Raw genomic sequence first — 19,593 nt, forward strand, 5'->3', positions numbered from 1 at the left:
GATGATGCAGGGACAGCAGTAGTATACATTGTTGTGTGCACAGGGGAGACCACAGATGCCACCAGGTCAGGGACCAAAGCAAAGACTACAACTGCCTGTAAGGTAAGGCAGTGACACATGTTTGTACATATAGGAAGGTCAGCAGGAGGGACTACAGCAGTAACTACTGCTGTCACACGGGATCTTCTACAGCTGTAAAAACAGTTGCCCCAGCAGCAACTGCAACATTGACCTCAACTGTAACGATGAACGCTACCATAACAGGAAACAGCCAGAACCACATTTGTGTCTCTGCAAAGATCAACCAAGGTTCTAAAAGTGGAACAGCTGCAAACACAGCAGGGACACCAGTAGTGATCACACATTGAACCACAGTGTCAACCAGAGCTGTGACCACAGCAGCAAACACAGTTGCAATAATTATTGCTTGCACAGGAGGTACTAAATCCGTGACAACTGCTTCCACCTCAGCAGGCTCCTGTCACCACCTCTGACTCCAAAGCTGGGAAAACTGCAGCAAATTCAACTATAACTCTAGCAAATATGAAAAAAAGTGAATGATATAGACCCGATCAGTGCTATATTGGATGGACTTGTACAACCGAACAGAGGTCTAATATGTAATACTTATCAATATATGAAATGTACAACCAACAATGCACAAAGTGGGGCACAAGCCTGTATCCTACTGCCCAATCGGAGACAAACAATTAGGTAACACACAGGGAGGCTCAGGCAAGGCTCCCGCTTTGTTACAGCAAACAATTATTGATATAAGAAACAAATCACAAGGAACACCTTTACATATTCAAAAAGATAAAAATGTTAACGTATAAGGTGTTTTTAAGGTGTCGACGTTTCGATCCATGAAAGAAATGCATGGATCATCAGGACATTGAATGCATGCCTGTCAGTATTTGATCTTAATTAACTGTAGACAATTACATTTGGGAGAGAAGAGGGGGAAAACAGGATTCACAGAGGTAAAAGGGGGAGGTTATTTCCAGATTTACACATTCTCAACATTTTGCTAGTAAGAAAAACTTACAACACTAGATACACAATTGGTGGCATTTGATTCGCATTTAGCCAGAACCACAGGATGCTAAGAACTACTCGGCACAGTGGCAAGGTGATCAGACACACTTGTTTACAGTGTACAGACAAATATCATACTGTGGTGTAAGTAGATATGGAATATGTTGCTATTGTGAAGATAAAATTTCGACGCTTCATGCATAATTGTTGACATATGATTTAACCATAACTCCAGGATGATAAGAACTACTTGGCGCAGTGACAAGGCTGTAGAGTTGTATAGATCAGGATCTGTAGATGGAAAACCGTGCTGCGGTGTAAATAGATAAGGTGTGCATGTGGAAAACCAGTGAGATCACCTGAAGTAGAATGGCGTAATATGAGCATGATGGTGACGTCCCGAGGTCCCTGGCTGACTTGACTTGCGTTCCCTTGTTGTCTTAAAACATGTTGCAAGGGCTCTAAACTTGATTCCCCTTTCTCAGAAGTTGGTCATTTCCCTAGCTCCTTCTACTCTATATCTTTTCCCATCCGCTATTTCCGCACCTTTATACTCAGATGATTACATTAAGAAAATCTTAGAAGGACCATCACACTTTACCAGCTCTGATGACATCCCAGGTAATACCAGTACCAATCTCTCTGAGGAACTATAGAAACAAAAAAAGAAATTTGTTCGCCTTGAGCTAATGATACGAATGCTGACCGAGTACCTAAAAAAAATTACTATTTCCCTTGGCTTTCAAGTTAAAAATATTCCTGGTGTATTCACCGATAACCCGAAATACATCACATACTTTAGCTACATAGGCACTACGTGCTCCAGACACTGGATGGTGCTGGGCATTGACATTGCTACTGAAGAACTAAAAAAACTCACTGATGTAATCAATGACATTGAAAAACAAATTAAAGATAGCAATACTGTACCTGATGCCAAAAAGCTAGTAGAGCAAGTCTAAAAAACTATAGATGAGTTCTTCCGATTTGGAACAGAATAAAAAATCAAATAAAGTGGAAAAGGATATAAAGTCCTTTTCACAGGAACAAGCCTACCCCTACCTGAACAAAGATTTTTATACTAACCGGACCATTTAAATAACCCCCAAAACTCGAGACCTTAGGGTCGCTTCAATAAGCGTAATAACCTGGTTGGATTCTCGGACACTTCAGCTGAATCCTCTGACAACTCTGAAGCAGGAGAGGGCAGCAGCAAATCTACTAGCAACCCAAACCCCCATTTTTTAGGGCAAGGCCAGCCCGAGCCACCAAAGAGAGGACGTGTCAAACAACAACCGCGTTGGTACAACCCGCCAGAGGAACGCCAGACACAACAGAAATTCTATCAATGGTAACCTCCACGATGGAAACATACCAGACCAACACTAACCTAGCAATCCCCATTTTAAATCTGTCCACACACCAACTGTCAGATCATGATATCCATATTGAGCAAGGGACTATCATTTGTTCCTACTACTTACCCGAACTTCTTAGACTTACAAACAGAACTATTACGTTTTTTCGTAAGTTAAGACTCGTTATTTTTTGCAAAATCCATGCTCCCCGAATACATCCAACACACCTTTACGCCCTCCATCATCCTTCTCTCCTTTCTCCAGTATGATCCCCAGTGAAATCCTTACTTTTGAAAAATTGATCCTCAACGAGGTCGCACTGTTAGAAAAATCGCATCATTTCATCCCCTACAACCTCACCAAAGCAGAAAAGACAGCTATCACCACCCTGGGTAAAAATGAAAAAATTGTGATCAAACCTGCCAACAAGGGCGGAGGCATAACGCTCCAAGGGATTGACACATATAGAGACGAAATCCACCGTCAACTGGATAACACCTTTATTGTAAATTACTGACTAATCTCACCAAAGAATTACAGACCTTAATTCTGCAAATCACTAATGACGGTCTAGAACAAGGCTTCCTCAGTAAACGTGAACACCAGTTTCTTAATATCAAATCACCACGGACACCAGTCATTTATACCTTCCCTAAAGTGCATACAAATCTGAGTAATACCCCCGGCCGCCCAATCGTCTCTGGTTGTGGCTCAATCCTAGAGCCACTGGGACACTGTATCATTTCAGCAGAGATTTGTAATTGTCTACAGTTAATTAAGGCCAAATACTGACAGGCATGCATTCAATGTCCTGATGATGATCCACGCATTTCTTTCATAGATCGAAACGCCGTTGACACCTTAAAAACACCTTATACTTTAAAATGTTTATCTTTTTGTATATGTAAAGGTGTTCCTTGCGATTTGTTTCTTATATCAATAATTTTTTGCTGTAACAAACCGTGAGCCTTGCCTGAGCCTCCCGGTGTGTTACATAATTGTTTGTCTCTGATTGTGTAGTAGGATACAGGCTTGTGTCCCACTTTGTGCATTGTTGGTTGTAAATTTTATACATTTACATGAGCGACCAAAATTGTGCCACTCCTAATGCGTACACTGGCTGTCGGTAAAAATATTGACAAGTCTGTACTAAGCTCACATGCTCTTGTTAGTGAGTGTAGTCTGGAGTTCCTAAAACTGGTGCAGAACACAGAGCTTGGTGTGACTGTTGGAAGGCATTCTGACATTCAGTAGTCCATGGGAGGGGCATCGGAGTGTCCTTAGTCAAGATGCAACAAATGTTTAATAATGTGTGAAAAACTAGGGACCCACTGCTTACAAAAAGGTGAGGCCAATCAGTGCTCGAACATCCTTCTGAGTACGGGGCACGGGAGTATCTAAAATAGTCTGAATGCGGTCTGGTGTAAGTGCACATCCCTCCTTAGATAGGAGGTGACATAAATAGGTAATCTGCTGTCTACAAAATTGCAATTTCTTTTGTGAGACTTTGTTATTGTGAGAGGCAAGAAATGATACCAATAACCGTGTTTCTTCTTCAAACTGCTCAGGGGTATCTGCAGCTAACCAGATGTCATTGACGTATTGAATAAAAGCCACCCATTTAGGTACAGGAAAGGAATCAAGCTGCCTTTTTAATGCCCGACTGTAAATGCTGGTAATCTCTGTATAGCCCTGTGGAGCTCTACAGAACCGCTGTGATCTATTTTTCAGGGTGAACCCGAACAAATAACGGCTGTCTGGGTGAATCGATCACCGAAAATGTAGTGGCAGGTGGAGGGACCATAGTGATAAGTGCAGTGATGTCCGAAACTACCAGATATTGGGGCACTACAATTTTATTAACTTCTCGCAAATCAATAATGAATCTGTACATTTTAGCGTTTGTATTTTTTTCAAAATAGTAAGGATAGGGCTTTTGCAAGTGTTATAGGATACCTCTTCCACTACCCCCACTTTAATCAAATCCTGAACAATGTGTGCCAATTCTTCTTCCCCTTCTCGAGATATTTGGTATTGGGGCAGACGAGGCATTTAAACACCCTCCTTTACTTATATATGTACCGGTGGAATAACCATTTGAATAACCATTTGACCCACATCATTATCTGATTTAGCCCACAAAGTACCGGGTAAGGATGCCAGAGCGGCATTCTCATTGAGAAGACAAGACCTCTCAACCATTAGATAATTCATTCACAATAACACGCACTCCTTACTGAGAACAACGTATTGTGGCACGAAAATATTTAAGCATATCGATACCCACAATGTTGTCCGGTGTGGTTGGGGAAAGCAAAAATGGACATGCTGTAGTAAATTTATTAAGTCTGAATTCAAGTGGCTGTGAAAGTGGGAGAGGTGTGTCCCATCGAATCCTATGGATGTTATCATTGTGCCAGACCGGGGAGCCACAGGAACCAGTTATTTTAGACAGAGTACTATGGGTAGCCCCTGTGTCAATCAGAAACTGATCAGTAGATACCAAGACGTTTGCGTCAACATAAGGACCCATTTGATCTACTGGCACCTCAACCGGTTCCTTACCCCGTCCTAGGCATCCCTATGCGTAATCAGAATCTGCAAGGATCTCATCAGAATAATCAGACATTTGATATTGATTTCATCTATCAAAAGTATTAGAGGAATTTGGTTCTTGTTCAACTGCTTCAAATCTGGGACAAGCTCCTGTACCTCCCCTGTTTCCTAAATTCCCTGGGCGTCTTCTCACACTACCCCTTCCCCGTTGGTACTGCTGACATTGCAAAAGAGGGCACTCAGAATGCCAATGCCCAGTCTCTTTACAATAAGCACACTGATCTGGGGACACATTTGCTCAAGGGAGAGGGGGGGGCACCCCAGGTGTATACATTGCACGTCCGCCTCTTCCACCTCCCTAAATGGTGGACCATATACTTGAGCCAACATAACTTTTGTCTTTTAATTCTTTTAACCTTATATTCTTCCTGCCTTTCGCTTCCCGTTCATGTCGCTCATAATATTGGGCCCTAGTCGAAAGGGAAACTGGGGAAGACGCTGGCCTTTAAGCACCTAGCTATTTCCAGTAACATATAAGCGACAAATTTATCAACAAACAAATGCTTACCCGTATCATTGGCCAATGACTGACCACTAAAATCATGGAATGTCTCTTCAAATCGTGAAAAGAAATCCGAAACTAACTCATCCTTTTTCTGTTTACAGGACGCTAACATAGTCCAATCTATTTTCTTAGGGGGGTATGAGAGTCTTTATCTTAGTCACAATAGATTTAGAAGATCTAATATCTCCTTCTGGGGTTTCTGCGCAGGCTCCCTTTCCACATCTATTTGTTCTAAACGTTCCCAGGTATCTCCATATGCTACATTGGCATCTATTTTTACGTATTGTCCTGCATATATCAGGGGGCAAAATGAGCCCAAAGAACATATCTATATCTGGCAAGGTCATAGTGTCCTTCCACCTCCTCATAGAAGGCGGCAGGATTTTTCCGGGGGTCGGGCAAAGCGGCTGTAAGAGCCATCACGTCAGGTCTACTCCAAGGAGTATATACCCAATTATATATAAAATATCCCTTTGCATCATTTGAAGTTTTATCATCATTTGTGCCGCACCCTTGGGAGGAACATACAGGGGTGCAGCTTCACGCAAAGGTTTTACAGTAACTGTAGTACTACTGGGTGTAGCCTCTTCCACCGGAGCATCTACTCCCTTTGCCTGAGACTGAACTATTTCTACAATTTTATTTTTTCTAGCCAATTCTTGCTCCATTCTTAAACGTAATGCTGCGTCTCATATTTTAACCACTCGTCTAATCCTATCAGATAGGTTTGAAAAAGGAAAAGTCCCCTCTGTTAATCGTTTGTAATCAGTATTTGTCATCTGGCTCTAGTTCCTGAGAAATAATAAATATAATATAATCAAATATTACCTCCCAAACAAATTTTTCTACAAAATAAAATTGCTCTGCACTGTTCCACTGTTGAACCATAGTTACAATGAGCGATGCCGCGTGAGATCAACAAGCCTCCTCCCTAGCAGCGGTTTGTAATTTATCCTTTTCTGCTCTAGTCAAAGTAGAGCGAGTCTGTTGCCCATCTTTATCTTGTTCTTTGTCGTCTGAAGATAAATGCTCGTCATCAGAAACCTCGACAGGGACACTGAGTGGGAAATTTATACAGGGGTGGGGTTCGTTCTAATAGGATGCAGTCATCCTGAGGTTCATTAAGTATGGAATAAATAGGGCACCTAATAGGATACTGGCCATTTACCTCTAATCGACGTTCCCCATCTTCTTCTATTTTTTACTTTTCTTTATTTTTTTGAATTCTAGCTTTTTTTGATATATCGTTTTTCGCTGTTCTAGGTCTGCAATAGCTTCTGCTCTTTTTGCTCTCTCGCGCACTTCTTTCTCACACTCATGCACAGAAACCTATTCTGTCTACCGTGTCTTTTAAATAAACACTGCTCTACATATTGAACGTTTTTTAAAATCAAATGACCCATACACTGGCCATTGTAGATGCAAATCTTTTTTTGTGTATTGGTTCCACATGGGACTGTACATTATGGAAGAAATACCATATTTGACATACATGTCTCTGCTCTATTAGGTGTCCCCTCTGGGGGAACCGGCTGACTTTTTTCTAAACTTTGTTTTGGTACCACCAGAGCAGCAACACCACCTACGGAGTGTGCTGAGGACAGGCATGCTTCAAAAATGTGTAAAATATTACTACTTCAACATATTTCAAAAGGAGAAAATCTCCACATTACCTGCCTTCAATCTTTGCATAGAGTGAATAAGTTAATTCATACAAAAGTCCAGGCTTAACAAATCTAGAGTGCCCCACCCCTCCCCCCAGACGTGTCCCTATGAAGCTCTATTGTCACCAAGTTTTGCCTAGTCACGGGACCCATGGGACAGACAAGCTTGCAATGTTCAACTTTGTGTAATTACAGAAAATGTAGTTACCATACCTGAACCCAGATGTGGTTGCTCTACATTCAGAGCCTGGAAGTCATTCAACTTTAGCCCATACTACTCTGTGCGTCTCTATTGCCCGCCTTCCTGTCTGATGTCAGATTACAAAAGACAGCCATTTACCCTTGGGTGATGGCTAGGAATTTAAACATTCTACCTCCTCACACAAACACTCATGTTACTACCTCTCGCCAGGTGCAAGTGTCTACTTCTGGTGGTAGAAGCCACCTTTCTCCAGTATTGGGGTATCTTTCATAGATTCACATGCCTGAATCATTCCCCGCCGTCGGAGTGGGAGTCCCACGGTACATAAAAAAGCAATAATTATGCTCATAATCACCATAGCATAGGTAACCTAGAACCAGGAAGTAAAGTAGCCCGAAACTAAAAGGAAAAAACTTCCACATTTATGACTTGTCCAAGTCATTATATACAGTCCAAACTGCAGCCAATCAGACAACAGCACCCTCCAGAATGTTCTCCTCAGAGGCTCAGGCTATCAGATTTTCTACTGCACGTGGTGTGAAGGGAGTCTCCCTGAGCTCTGCTCAGTACTCTTCTATTTCTTCAGGTTTTTTTTCATTTCATGATGTCTTCATCTAAGAAATCTCTCTTTAGACCTTGTGAGAAGCTCCGGCTGTTTTCTGATGACCCCCACAAGAAGTGCACTTATTGCTTGTATCTGATCACCAGGTGAGAGACTGCAAGATCTGTAGGACCTTCCCTCAAAAAACTCTCATACAGAGGACGTTTACTTCTGTGGCTACAGAAGGTTAAAGATCAAGACCACCCCTTATTTGATGTAGGGAGTGTTGCCTCCGGCACAACTATGTCCTCTAGGAAGAGGATTGTTGAGGAGGATTTCTCTTCTCCTGGGGCTAAGGTGTCAAAAAAACAACACACCTCTAAGGGTGCTGACTTGCCTTCCACCTCAAAAAAGGCGCCTCTGCCTTCTACACCCCTGAGAAACTGCGAAGCCTTCAAAACGAGTTTCTAAGAAGGATTTACCTCAGAAAGGGGTTCCGTTGTCAACGACTAAGCTTACGGTTGACACTACGACGTCGACTTCCACCTTCTCGTCGCGAGACCACAGATGATCATGCCGTCAGCATCATCGCCGTCAACGCTGGTATCATTCTCCGTGAAGCCAATCTCGTTGATGAAGGAAATTAAATCTACTGTCGACGTCCCTTCGAAGATTAGAAGGGCCTCGTCGACAGCCGCTCGTCGTCGAAGACCGCCTCGTCGACGATTACCTCATTAACATCATCGACGACTGTTGACGGCTCCCTCGTCGACGCTATAATTATCTTCATGCACAGCGTTGCAGGTTTGGTCAGTCTACGGCCACGGCATCCTCTGCACAGTCTACGACGTCTGCGCACTTACCTCCATTGACAACAGCATCTTCCTTGCTTCAGACGTGGATCTTCATTGGAGGCCCTCTCTCCATTGCATATTTCCCCTACTAAGGTACCTCTAGAGTTACCTGAACAGTTGCTGGATTATGGGGAGGATGACCGATTTCGCACTGCCAGGAACACTTCAGAATTATTCATTAAATATCACGAGGAGGATCAGGATGATGATCCTTCCCCAGAGACTGTTGGTCCAGCTCCAGATGAGATCCCTACGGCACAAATGCCTTTGGCTCTGTTAAATAATCTACAATTCATGTTGGATGATTATTATCGCCGTTTCCCTCCATCTGAATCGGCTTTGTCTATTCCGACACCTGTTCCTCAAACTTCCTCTTCTGCATTGAGGTCACCCAGACCACCTTCTCCATTGCCTTCTCATCATTCCCATGATGCTCACACCTTGGACGACGATGGGGAGGAAGGAGAATTGGATGACAGATTGCTTCTTACGGAGTGGGACGATTACCAGATACAAACTCAGTCTCCTTCAACTCCGGCTCCCATCAATTCTCCTCCAGTTGACATCAGAGGTTTTCATCTTCTTATGGAAAGGGCAACATCAAAGGTTCCTCCTGCCTATGGAAACGAAAAAGGATGAGTGTTTCCTATACGACTTTAAAGATCAGCCGAGGAAGCAGATACAGACTATTCCAATCATTGACTTCATTTGGCAAGAGGGATTGAAGGTCATGAAAGCTCCTGTCTGTTCCTGCGGTCCTGCCTCGCCTTGAAAAAAAAAATATAAGGAACCAGATAATTTGCCTGCATGCCTCATAGGTCAACCAAAAGCTGACTCTGTTATTGCCCAAGCAGCACAACGACAAGCGAGAAACCCCTCCTCTCCGGTTACAGCTCATCCGGATCGGGATGGCAGACGATTGGACGCTATTGGAAGAAAGGTTTCCACCATGGCAGTGACGACCGTCCGTGCTGCTAATTCACTGGCCATTTTAGGCCGATACGACAGACAGATGTGGTCGGACATCTCACTACATCAACATGTTGCCGGAGCCAAATAAGTCGGAAGCATTAAAGATCCTGCAAGAAGAACGTATCTCTGCTGAAATCATAGATTCGGCCGTGGATGTTGCATCTACAGACTTTAGACAACTAGCAGGTGCCGCAGTACTACGGCGGCAATGCTGGCTAAAATATACATCTTTTCGCCAGGAGGTTCAGGCAAAGATAATTGATATGCCGTTTGATGGCGAATCACTGTTCAGCCAACATGTGGATGAGGCTCTTCAGGCCATCAAGAAGGATACCGAGACAGCAAGATCTCTCAGTACTCTCCAGTTTCGGAAGCCTCCCTTTCGTGGCACGAAAGGCCGTGGATCCTTTACTGGTTGAGGAGGCTATAACCAACAAGGATCATACCAACCCTTTCAAAGTAACCAACGATACCAGTCTCAACGCCAGCAGTCTTAAAGACTTCAAAATACCTCCTATTCACAGAATAAGGGAAAGCCCTCCTATCGCGGACGGGGTTCGTATAAAAAAACAGTGACAACTGCCACCTATTCTACCGCCTACCTCTTTAAAAGTTGGAGGGAGAATCTCGCAGTTTTACTCTAATTGGTCCACTATAACATCAGACAAGTGGGTCCTGGAAATTGTGGCCAGAGGCCATGTTCTAGAGTTCATAAAGATTCCTCCAAACTCTCCTCCCAAAGGCCCACCTCCAGCTCATCTCAAGGAGCTTTTTTCCCAAATCAATTTGATGCTATGAAAAGGAGCGATCGAAATGGTCCCTCAATTACAAAGAGGAACCAGGTTTTATTCAAGACTTTTCCTGATAAAGAAAACATCGGGAGATTGTGCCCCATTCTAGATCTTCGGTCCCTCAACATATACTTTAAAAAGTTTATCCTTCCGTATGTTAACACTTCAAGAAATCTTTTAACTCCTCTCTGCGGGGGATCACATGGCCAACCTCTACCTCCAAGACACATATTTCCATGTACCAATTCTACCCAGACACAGAAAATTTTTGCAGTTCAGAGTGGCTGGCAGGAACTTCCAGTTCAAAGTCCTTCCTTTCGGACGATGTTCCGCACCCTGTGTTTACCAAGGTTCTAGCACTGGTGGCCGCACACCTTTGTCTGGAGGGGATCCAAATGTTTCCATATCTAGACGACTGCCTTGTGAAGGTGAATTCTTTCCGAGTCGCGGGCGCCCACATTCAGACATGTTTGTCCCTCTTCCAATCGCTGGGCCTATCCATCAAATTTGATAAGTCTCATCTTGTCCAATCGTAAAGAAAGACATTCTTGGGAACCACGTTAAATACTCAACTGACACAAGCATTTGTCTCAAACGAAAGGCAACAAAAAATTTGTAGACTTGCCCACCTATTGCGATCAAAAAGGTGCGTTTCAGTCCGGCAGTTCAAGTCCATTCTGGGGATGCTTTCTTCCTGCATTCCTTTAGTCCTCAACTGCTGTCTCAGAATGAGACCCCTGCAAGAAGAGGTCATCGACCAATGGTTACAGGTTTCATGGTCCTTCGACTATCTCATTCACATCACTCCCTGGTTGCGAGAAGCCTTGCACTGGTGGACTCGAAAAAGGAACGTGGCAACAGGCTGCACATTCCTAGTGGAAGCTCCAAGTTTTGTCATCAACACAGATGCATCCCTCGAGGGGTGGGGAGCACACCTTCAAGGGCTGACGGTCAGCGGCAAGTGTAATGTCCAGCAGCGGGCGTCGCATATCAACCTTCTCGAATTGCTAGCCATCTTCTTGGCCCTAAAATCTTTTCGCACCATCATTCTGGGGGCATCAATATTAATCCAGATGGATAACACAACAAGTATGCACTACTTGAACAGACAAGGAGGAACAAAGTCCGCCCTTCTCTCTCAACAAGCCCAACAAATTTGAGATTTGGCGATACGACCCCGGATCAACCTGTCAGCAGTCCATGTTCCGGGAGTTTCCAATGTCCTGGCGGATTCCCTCAGCAGATCAACAGTATCCAATCACGAGTGGGAGCTACATCAACCAACGTTAGATCGAATTTTTCAGGAGTGGGGTTGTCCCGATCTAGACCTGTTTGCGACCAGTCAGAACCGCAAATGCCTATTCTTCGCAAGTTGGCTTCCACACAAGGGGTCATGCGGGAATGCGTTTTCGATGAATTGGTCGCAGATCTATTCTTGCGCCTTTCCTCTGATACGTTGGTGACAAGGTTTCTCCGGAAAATGAAGAGAGAACCTTGTTGCCTAATACTCATTGCTCCCAGGTGGCCTCGCCAGTTCTGGTTTACCGAACTCCTCCTTCTCTCCGAATGCGATCCCATTCAGTTTCAACCAATACCGAACCTTCTGTCCATCCAGAACAGACAGATCTGCCACCCGGACCCTGCATCTCTGAGATTAGCGGCCTGGCGCTTGAACACCTTGAATTCCCTCATTTAAACATTCCTGCAGACTGTAAGGAAGTCGTGGCCAATGCTCGAACACCTTCCACTATTAAGACGTACAAGCTTAAATGGAAAAGATTTTGCATGTTGACAAACTGCCAATATTTATTAAATCCATGCAAAACCGGAGCACATTCTACCATTCTTTTTGCACTTTGCAAGATCAGGCCATTCCCATTCTACTCTTAAAGTATTTCTAGGGGCAATTTCAAGATTTTGACAAGCTTGTTCCAACTATTTATTCAGCTAGGATCATTCAACAGTTCTTAAAGGGATTGTTTTTAATGTTTCCTCCCATCCGCCGCCCACCTCCATCCTGGCATCTTAACGTGGTTCTTGCACAACTTATGCGACACCCCTTTGAACCTATTCAGAGTGGATTTGAAGTTTTTGTCTTGGAAAGTGTCTCTGCTATTGGCTTTAACATCAGCCAGGAGGGTCAGTGATATTCAAGTCTTCACTATTAATCTGCACTATTAATCTGCCTTTCCTTCAATTCACTTCAAACTCGTTAGTGATTCGCACTAACCCCAGTTTTATGCCTAAAGTTCCTTCGGACTTCCATCTAAACGAACCAATAATTTTAAAGACTTTCTTTCCTAATCCTCAATCGCCTGCGGAAAGGACTTTGCATATACTTGATATCAAGAGATGTCTGAAATTCTATTTACAACGGACTTCTTCAATCCGTAAATCTGACCAGCTATTTGTGGCCTATGGAAGGATACACCAGGGACACCCACTATCCAAATGGACCATAGCTTGTTGGATTTCTGCTGCAATTTGTTTGTCCTCCGCAAGCAGGAAGACCATTACAAACCACTCCAAGAGCACATTCTACTAGAGCAATCTCCTCCTCTACTGCTCTTTTTGCTGGTGTGCCTCTTCATCAAATTTGCAGATCTGCAACATGGTCCAGCAGGCACACTTTTACCAAGCACTACTGTTTGGAAGCTGCCAGTAAGGCAGATAAGTCTGTGGGACAAGCGGTTCTCCATAATCTTTTTAAATAAGGTGAGCCTCTGTTCTTCCTTCCTCCTCTTTACTCTTTTCTCAGACACATATCAGCTATGCTTATTTATTTATATAGACATTGATATCTCCAACCATAGATTGCCTGTTGAAAGGAGGCCCAACGCAGGCAATTACAATTCATGCCATCTTTAATTGGTGGAAAACAATGTTCAGGCGACCTGCAGTGTTCGACAAAAGAGTTGGATATGAATGCGGCCCCGCCTGAGCCTCGAGGAGTGCTCCGCTGCATGCTGTGTAGTTCGCTGCGGTGCCAACCTGCACTGCAGCTTTGGAACAGGTTTGTCGCCGACGGTCTAATGAATAAGCATGACATTCTACCACAGTGAACTACAACCCACTTGGGATTTATTTGATGCAGTCAATTGGTATTATACGGCCAAACATTGTGATTAATTTCACTGGGACTCCAAATACCAGCAGGCCATTGTTATGGCCACGCCCACTGGGGCAGGAGCAATACTTTTAAACTGCTGTGATTCCTGTTTTGCATTTGGCCCCCAGCCCCTGAGGAAGGGATTTTTGGGCTTTACTCCTTTGTCGAACACTGCAGGTCGCCTGAACATTGTTTTCCACCAATCAATAAAATGGCATGAATTGTACTTTCCTGCGTTGGGCCTCCTTTCAACGGGCAATCTATGGTTGGAGATGTATATTATAGATCTTCTATGTGTGTTATTGCATAATGTCTCTTGTACATATGCTTATGTTACAAGTAGGATCTTACCAGCATTATTATGTATGTACTGCTTTCTACTCTGATTCAGGCAAGTGAATCTATGAAAGCTACTCCAATACTGGAGAACAAAAGTTACTTCCCTGTAATCTGTAGTTCTCCAGTATTATTATCTTTCATAGATTCACATGCCTTAATCATTCCCCGTCGTCGGAGTGGGATACCGCGGTACATAAAAAAGCAATAATTATGCACATAATCACCATAGCATAGGTAACGTAGAACCAGGAAGTAAAGAAGCCCGAAACTAAAAGGAAAAAACTTCCACATTTATGACTCGTCCAAGTCATTATATACAGTCCAAACTGCAGCCAATCAGGCGACAGCACCCTCCAGAATGTTCTCCGAGGTTCAGGCTCTCAGATTTTCTCACACAGGAGTGATCCAAAGTGAAAAGAGCATAAACGAGCCTCTGAGGGGAGGTGGGTGGGTTGCATGTTAATCTATGAAAATCTCAATACTGGAGAACCACAGATTACAGGTAAGTAACTTTTGTTCTTCTCATTCAGCTGGGTGCCTTAAGTCAACATCACCAGTCAAAATATCAGTGGTAAAGATGCCGGATGTTCACCCCCAGTGAAACATCCGATCCTCTCAGTAAGAGTTGTGCCCTTAGTCAGATTCTTATAAGACACATACTACCTTAAAGTATACCCTGATGTTTTAGTAGTATATAGCTGATAGCTACATTGCTACATGCTTTGGTTGTCTTTCTTTAGTAGTCCATTAGCAGCAGGGGGCAGGAAGAAAGGTTACAGTTTAAAATAGTTAGCAGCTTAATTATCGAAGACTGCATACACTGGCAAACTTGGAAAAAGTACAGCATTTCAAGCATTTTTATGAATTGTGGCTGTGACACATTGCTAATGTTGGGGGCATGTTTTCTAAATACAAACTTATTTTAGGATTGATTACCCTCACTCATTCTTATTTTTTGACATTTACAGATGGCTGGATTCTTCAAAATCTCTGATGGAGCAAGATATGAAAGAAAATGATGTTTTGCTACTTAGATTCAAGTACTACAGTTTTTTTGATTTGAATCCAAAGGTACCAATGCTGTTTCGGATTAACATTTTTACCTGCATTGACCGCAATTACTTTTCTGTGATGCTACTTACTATACGATTGAGTCTGTTGGTCTACACACTTTAGTGAGATACTGACCTGAAAGTATTTGAGAATTGAGACAAAGTTGAGAGTATTGAAAATAATGTGGGACAATAGCTCGACCAGAACAGAGGAATGTCCTATTACGTATGGTAATCTACATTACTCCGGGTCCCGTAGTCCTCGACACCTTCATACTAAACAAGTGGAGATGACCATCTCCCGACAGAAAAAAACAACAAGAGGCATGCTGGGACACTAATACTGCCCCTCCCCCTGGGAGTACATAAGCAGTACTTACCCAGCAGACCTCCTGTACTAACAAGCCCAGACAGGAAGGCCGGCCGCCAGGGAGGGAGGGAGGGGCGTATGAAGGTGTCGAGGACTACGGGACCCGGAGTAATGTAGATTACCATACGTAATAGGACATTACCCCCAGGTCCCTCCGTCCTCGACACCTTCATACTAAACAAGTGGAGAATACCAAAGCAGAAACCCGGCCTTCCGCACGCACAAGCACACCCAGGAAACCACAACAAAAGCAGCCACCCAAGGGAGCACCGAGAAGGAGGAAAGGAAGACCGCAGGAAACATCCGGCCCGCAACCCAGAACAGGACAGCAGGGACAAGGGCCGGAGAGAAGAAAACCCAGGGCTCCAAATAAAGGAGGCCGCCAACCCGAGCAACCGGGACCCGGACCAGAACATCAAGACCAGGCAAAACAACCCACCGGAGAAGACCGCCCAGGCCAAAACCTGCAGGAAGGGACACAGGGCCAGGCAGACCCACCAGGAAGACGAGACAACCTGGAAGAAAGCCAAAGAAGAAAAGGCCCACAGAGCGCAGGCACAAGCACCCAGCCCAAAAAGGAAGGAGAAGCACAGGCCCGAAACACGTCCAAACTCCCAAAAAGAAAGGACCCGAGCTCAAGAGACCCGAGGAGGAAACCTCGCCGAGGAGGCCCAGGAAGCAACAAGCACCCAGGAGCCGAACAGGACCGAGAACCCGACCCAAAATACAGGGACGGGGAAGAACCCCAGAACCCAGCCGAAAGCCCACCAAACAAGGAGAGGCCAACAAGACCTGAAAGCCACAAAGAAAACTCAACCAGGTCGGGAACAGAGAAAGCGACCACAAGCCCAGAAAACCCCAACCCCAAAGGGAAGGAACACAAGGCAGGAGGGGAGCACAGAACAACTGGGAAACCCCAGCAGCCGCCCAACGAGGCACAGAGGGCAGCAAAAAGAAGGCACCCAAAAGACACAGGACCGCCCAGGAACCCCACACCCAGGCCAGGCAAGCAGCAAGGGCAGGAGCAGCGGAAAAAAGAAAGCCCAGGGAGCACAGCACCCAGACCACAACCACAAGGCCCCAACCCAGCAATGCCGGAGAGGAGCCAAGCAAACCGCAAAAGAGGCCAACAAACCCCAACAGAACCGAGAAGCCAGGACCAGAGCCAAGCAACCCGACCACGCAGGAGGAACAGCAGGCCCAAGCAAACCCCAGAAGAAGAGCAGAGGACCAAGCAGCAGGAAACCACAGACAACCCGCAGCCAGGAGGGAGGGACCCGCAGAGGCACGAGCACCACAGAACAGCACCCCAACCACAGAAGGAGGGGCAACCAAACAGACCCACACCGGGAATAAAGCCCGGGAAAGCAAGGGAGGAAGGAGCGAGCCAGGACCACAGAATCAGGAAACAACCCGGAAAGGCCGGCAACAAACCCCCAGAGCAGGCCAAAAAGGGACAGCACAGCCCGAAAACCCAGAAGGCACAGCCCGAAACCACACACAACCAGCAAGAAGCCGGCAGAACTGTAGCCACAGAACCCCACACAGGCTCACAACACCGGGAAAACAAGCCCGGGAAGAGAACCAACAGCAGGAGAAGGGCCAGAAGGAACCACCAGGAAGCGATCCCAACGCAGAACACCCCGCCAGGACCCAAAGGGACACCAGCAGGGAAGCAGAGCCCAAAAAGGATCCCAACAAGCAGGAGCGGCACGCCCCAGCCAAAACCTCAGCCAGGCACCCACCAAGGGAACCAGACGAGACCAGAACAACACAGGGAGCAAACACCCCCAACAGGAGACGGACCTGGAAGCCAAACGCCCCCAGCAGCCCCAGAAGACCAGGCAGGGACCAACCCGGCCTGACCAAGCCAACACAGAGCAGACAGCGGAGCACGGGGACAGCACACCAACCCGGAGAACAGGAGGCATGACAGGAACCGGCAGCAGCCCGGAGGCCCCAAACAGGAACAAACCCGTCAGGCACCCCGGCAGAAACAGGAGGGGCAGACAGCCAAAAGCCAGCCCAGGGGGAGCCAGCGCAGAAGCATCCAGGCCAAGTACACAGAAAAGCCCCCGGACAACACCAGAAGCCCCAAGCGGGAGCAAGGGAAGCCCACACCAACAGGAAGACCCAGGCAGGCACCACAAACAGGCACTAAGCAGGGAACAGACGAGGACAGGAGCAGGCAGGGCCGAATCAGAACAGCCGCACCCAAGGCAGCACAAGCCACCCAAGCGCGGGCAGAGGGGACAGACCACCCCAAAGAGCCCCCGGCAAGACACAGGCAAGCACCAGGAACGGAACCAGGCACAGCCCTAGGGACGGGAGGAACAGGACCAGGAACCAGGAGCCCCAAAGGCGACCAACCACACAGAGGCCAGGAAGCGAAGAACCAGGACACCCAAGCAGAGCAGAGGCACCACACCCCCGCATCGGTCCGAGGAGCCGGAACACCGGCTCACCACCAGGTGGGGCAGGCAGCCCGAAGAAGAGGGGGAACAGAACGCACCCCTCACAGGCCGTCGCCGAAGAAGAGAGGAACGCCATGCAGAAGAGAGCAAGGCGCAATGAAGCACGCAGGAAAAACCCCAACAACACAGGGAACCCCAGGAGCAAGCAAAAGCAGAGCAGCGAAAAGGAACCAGCCATCACAGAGGTGACAGGAACCCACGCCAACCCCAGTCAGGCCACAAACAGAAGAGCGAAAGCCAACAGCACAGGGAACCAGCAAACAACTCACTGGAGAGGAAACCCCTCAACAGAGCCCGAAAGGAAATCACAGGCACGAGCGGCCAAGAGCAGGGGTACCACCCGAAGTGCACCAAAAGGGAGAAGACCCCGGCAAGCCCCAACCCAGAAACAGACGAGAGCCGGGGCAAGCGGCAAGGCAGCAGGCCCGGAACAGAAATCCGAACCACACAGGCCAAGAAGAGGAGCACAGGAACCACAGCGCCCGACCGCCCAGCACCAACCAGACACCCCCGCATCACAGGTGGGGAGGGCGCGGACAGGGAGCCCCAGAGAGCACCAGGACGTCCGAGCGACCAAAGGCACACAGAAGCATCCGCCACCCATTCCAGACAGGAAACAAGCAGCGCGTGGCACCCAGAGGCAGCAGGACACCCCTAAGGAAGAAGGGACGAAGCACAGCATGAACACAGGCACCCCAAGCAAGAGGCCCCAGCACAAACCTCGGCACCCCCAGGAGGCACCCGACGCAGGAACAAGGCGTGGAACAGAAGGTCCGCCCGTCACCACTCCAGGACAGACACCAGCAGGCCAACAGGGTCCACCGAGAAGAAAAAAGGGGGTGAAAACAACCAGAGCGGGGGGCAATCAGCTCAACAAGGCCCCCACCGCAACATGGAGGGAAAAAACAAGACATACACCACAGACCCCACGAGACACTGCAGTAAAGAAACAGGGCACCCAGCGCACGAGACTACAGCACACCAGAAAAATGTAGAAACAACATTGCACCAAAACAAATGCATGTGGAAAGCGCACGTTCACTCCAGCACCGGGGAACTAGGCGCCGAAAAACAAATGCATCATGTTACCCAAGGACACCAAACCGAGGGAACAGGCACAAACACTCAGCAATCTCCAACCACACAGACAGAAAGTGAAAAACACGAGCACATCTGCAAGGCGGGGAAAAGAACAGCCAACAGTGGGCAGGGAACAGGTAACGGCCCAGCACATCGAACACAGATGGATGAAAGGCCGAGTGGAGCCGCTGGGAATTGAACCTGAGACCAAGAACCCAACACAGGACCCAGCAGTGGAAGCATCAGTCCACTGAGTCATCAGACCCCTAAAAAAGGAACGTCCCCCACACAGCTCCCATGGATCCACAGGGAATGAAGAAACACAGCCCCGGACCCCAGGCACAAACCCTACATCGAGATGACAGGAATGAAGCAGAGGACACCAGAGGCGGCCCCCGAACCAGACAGCAGAGGCCCCCGCATGCCAGCAACAGGAAACATACCAGCGCTGCCACCTGCGCTGTGTGGGAAGCCTTAATAGGCCTGTGGGCGTCAACAATCCACAAAGTTAAAGCACGTTCTGGTAGCGCATTGAACCGAATGCAGGGCACTCTCGCAAGTGAGGACAGTGAATCAACACAGACATCCACATGCCAATTACGTCACTGTTTCAATGAGAAATCACCGT

The 19,593-nt window shown here is 46.7% G+C and overlaps 1 protein-coding gene across 2 annotated transcripts in view; it reads left to right on the top strand.

Annotated features, from left to right (window-relative positions):
* Positions 1 to 19,593, top strand: part of FERMT2 (FERM domain containing kindlin 2) — a 612,725-nt gene that overhangs the window by 336,395 nt on the left and 256,737 nt on the right. For both annotated transcript variants that reach the window (XM_078659827.1, XM_078659826.1), the window contains one exon: positions 14,958 to 15,060. In XM_078659827.1, coding sequence (XP_078515953.1) covers positions 14,958 to 15,060 — 103 coding nt within the window. The remainder of the gene's footprint in view (positions 1 to 14,957; positions 15,061 to 19,593) is intronic.

This window comes from Lissotriton helveticus, chromosome 9, assembly GCF_964261635.1.
Source record: "Lissotriton helveticus chromosome 9, aLisHel1.1, whole genome shotgun sequence".
Taxonomy (NCBI): domain Eukaryota; kingdom Metazoa; phylum Chordata; class Amphibia; order Caudata; family Salamandridae; genus Lissotriton; species Lissotriton helveticus.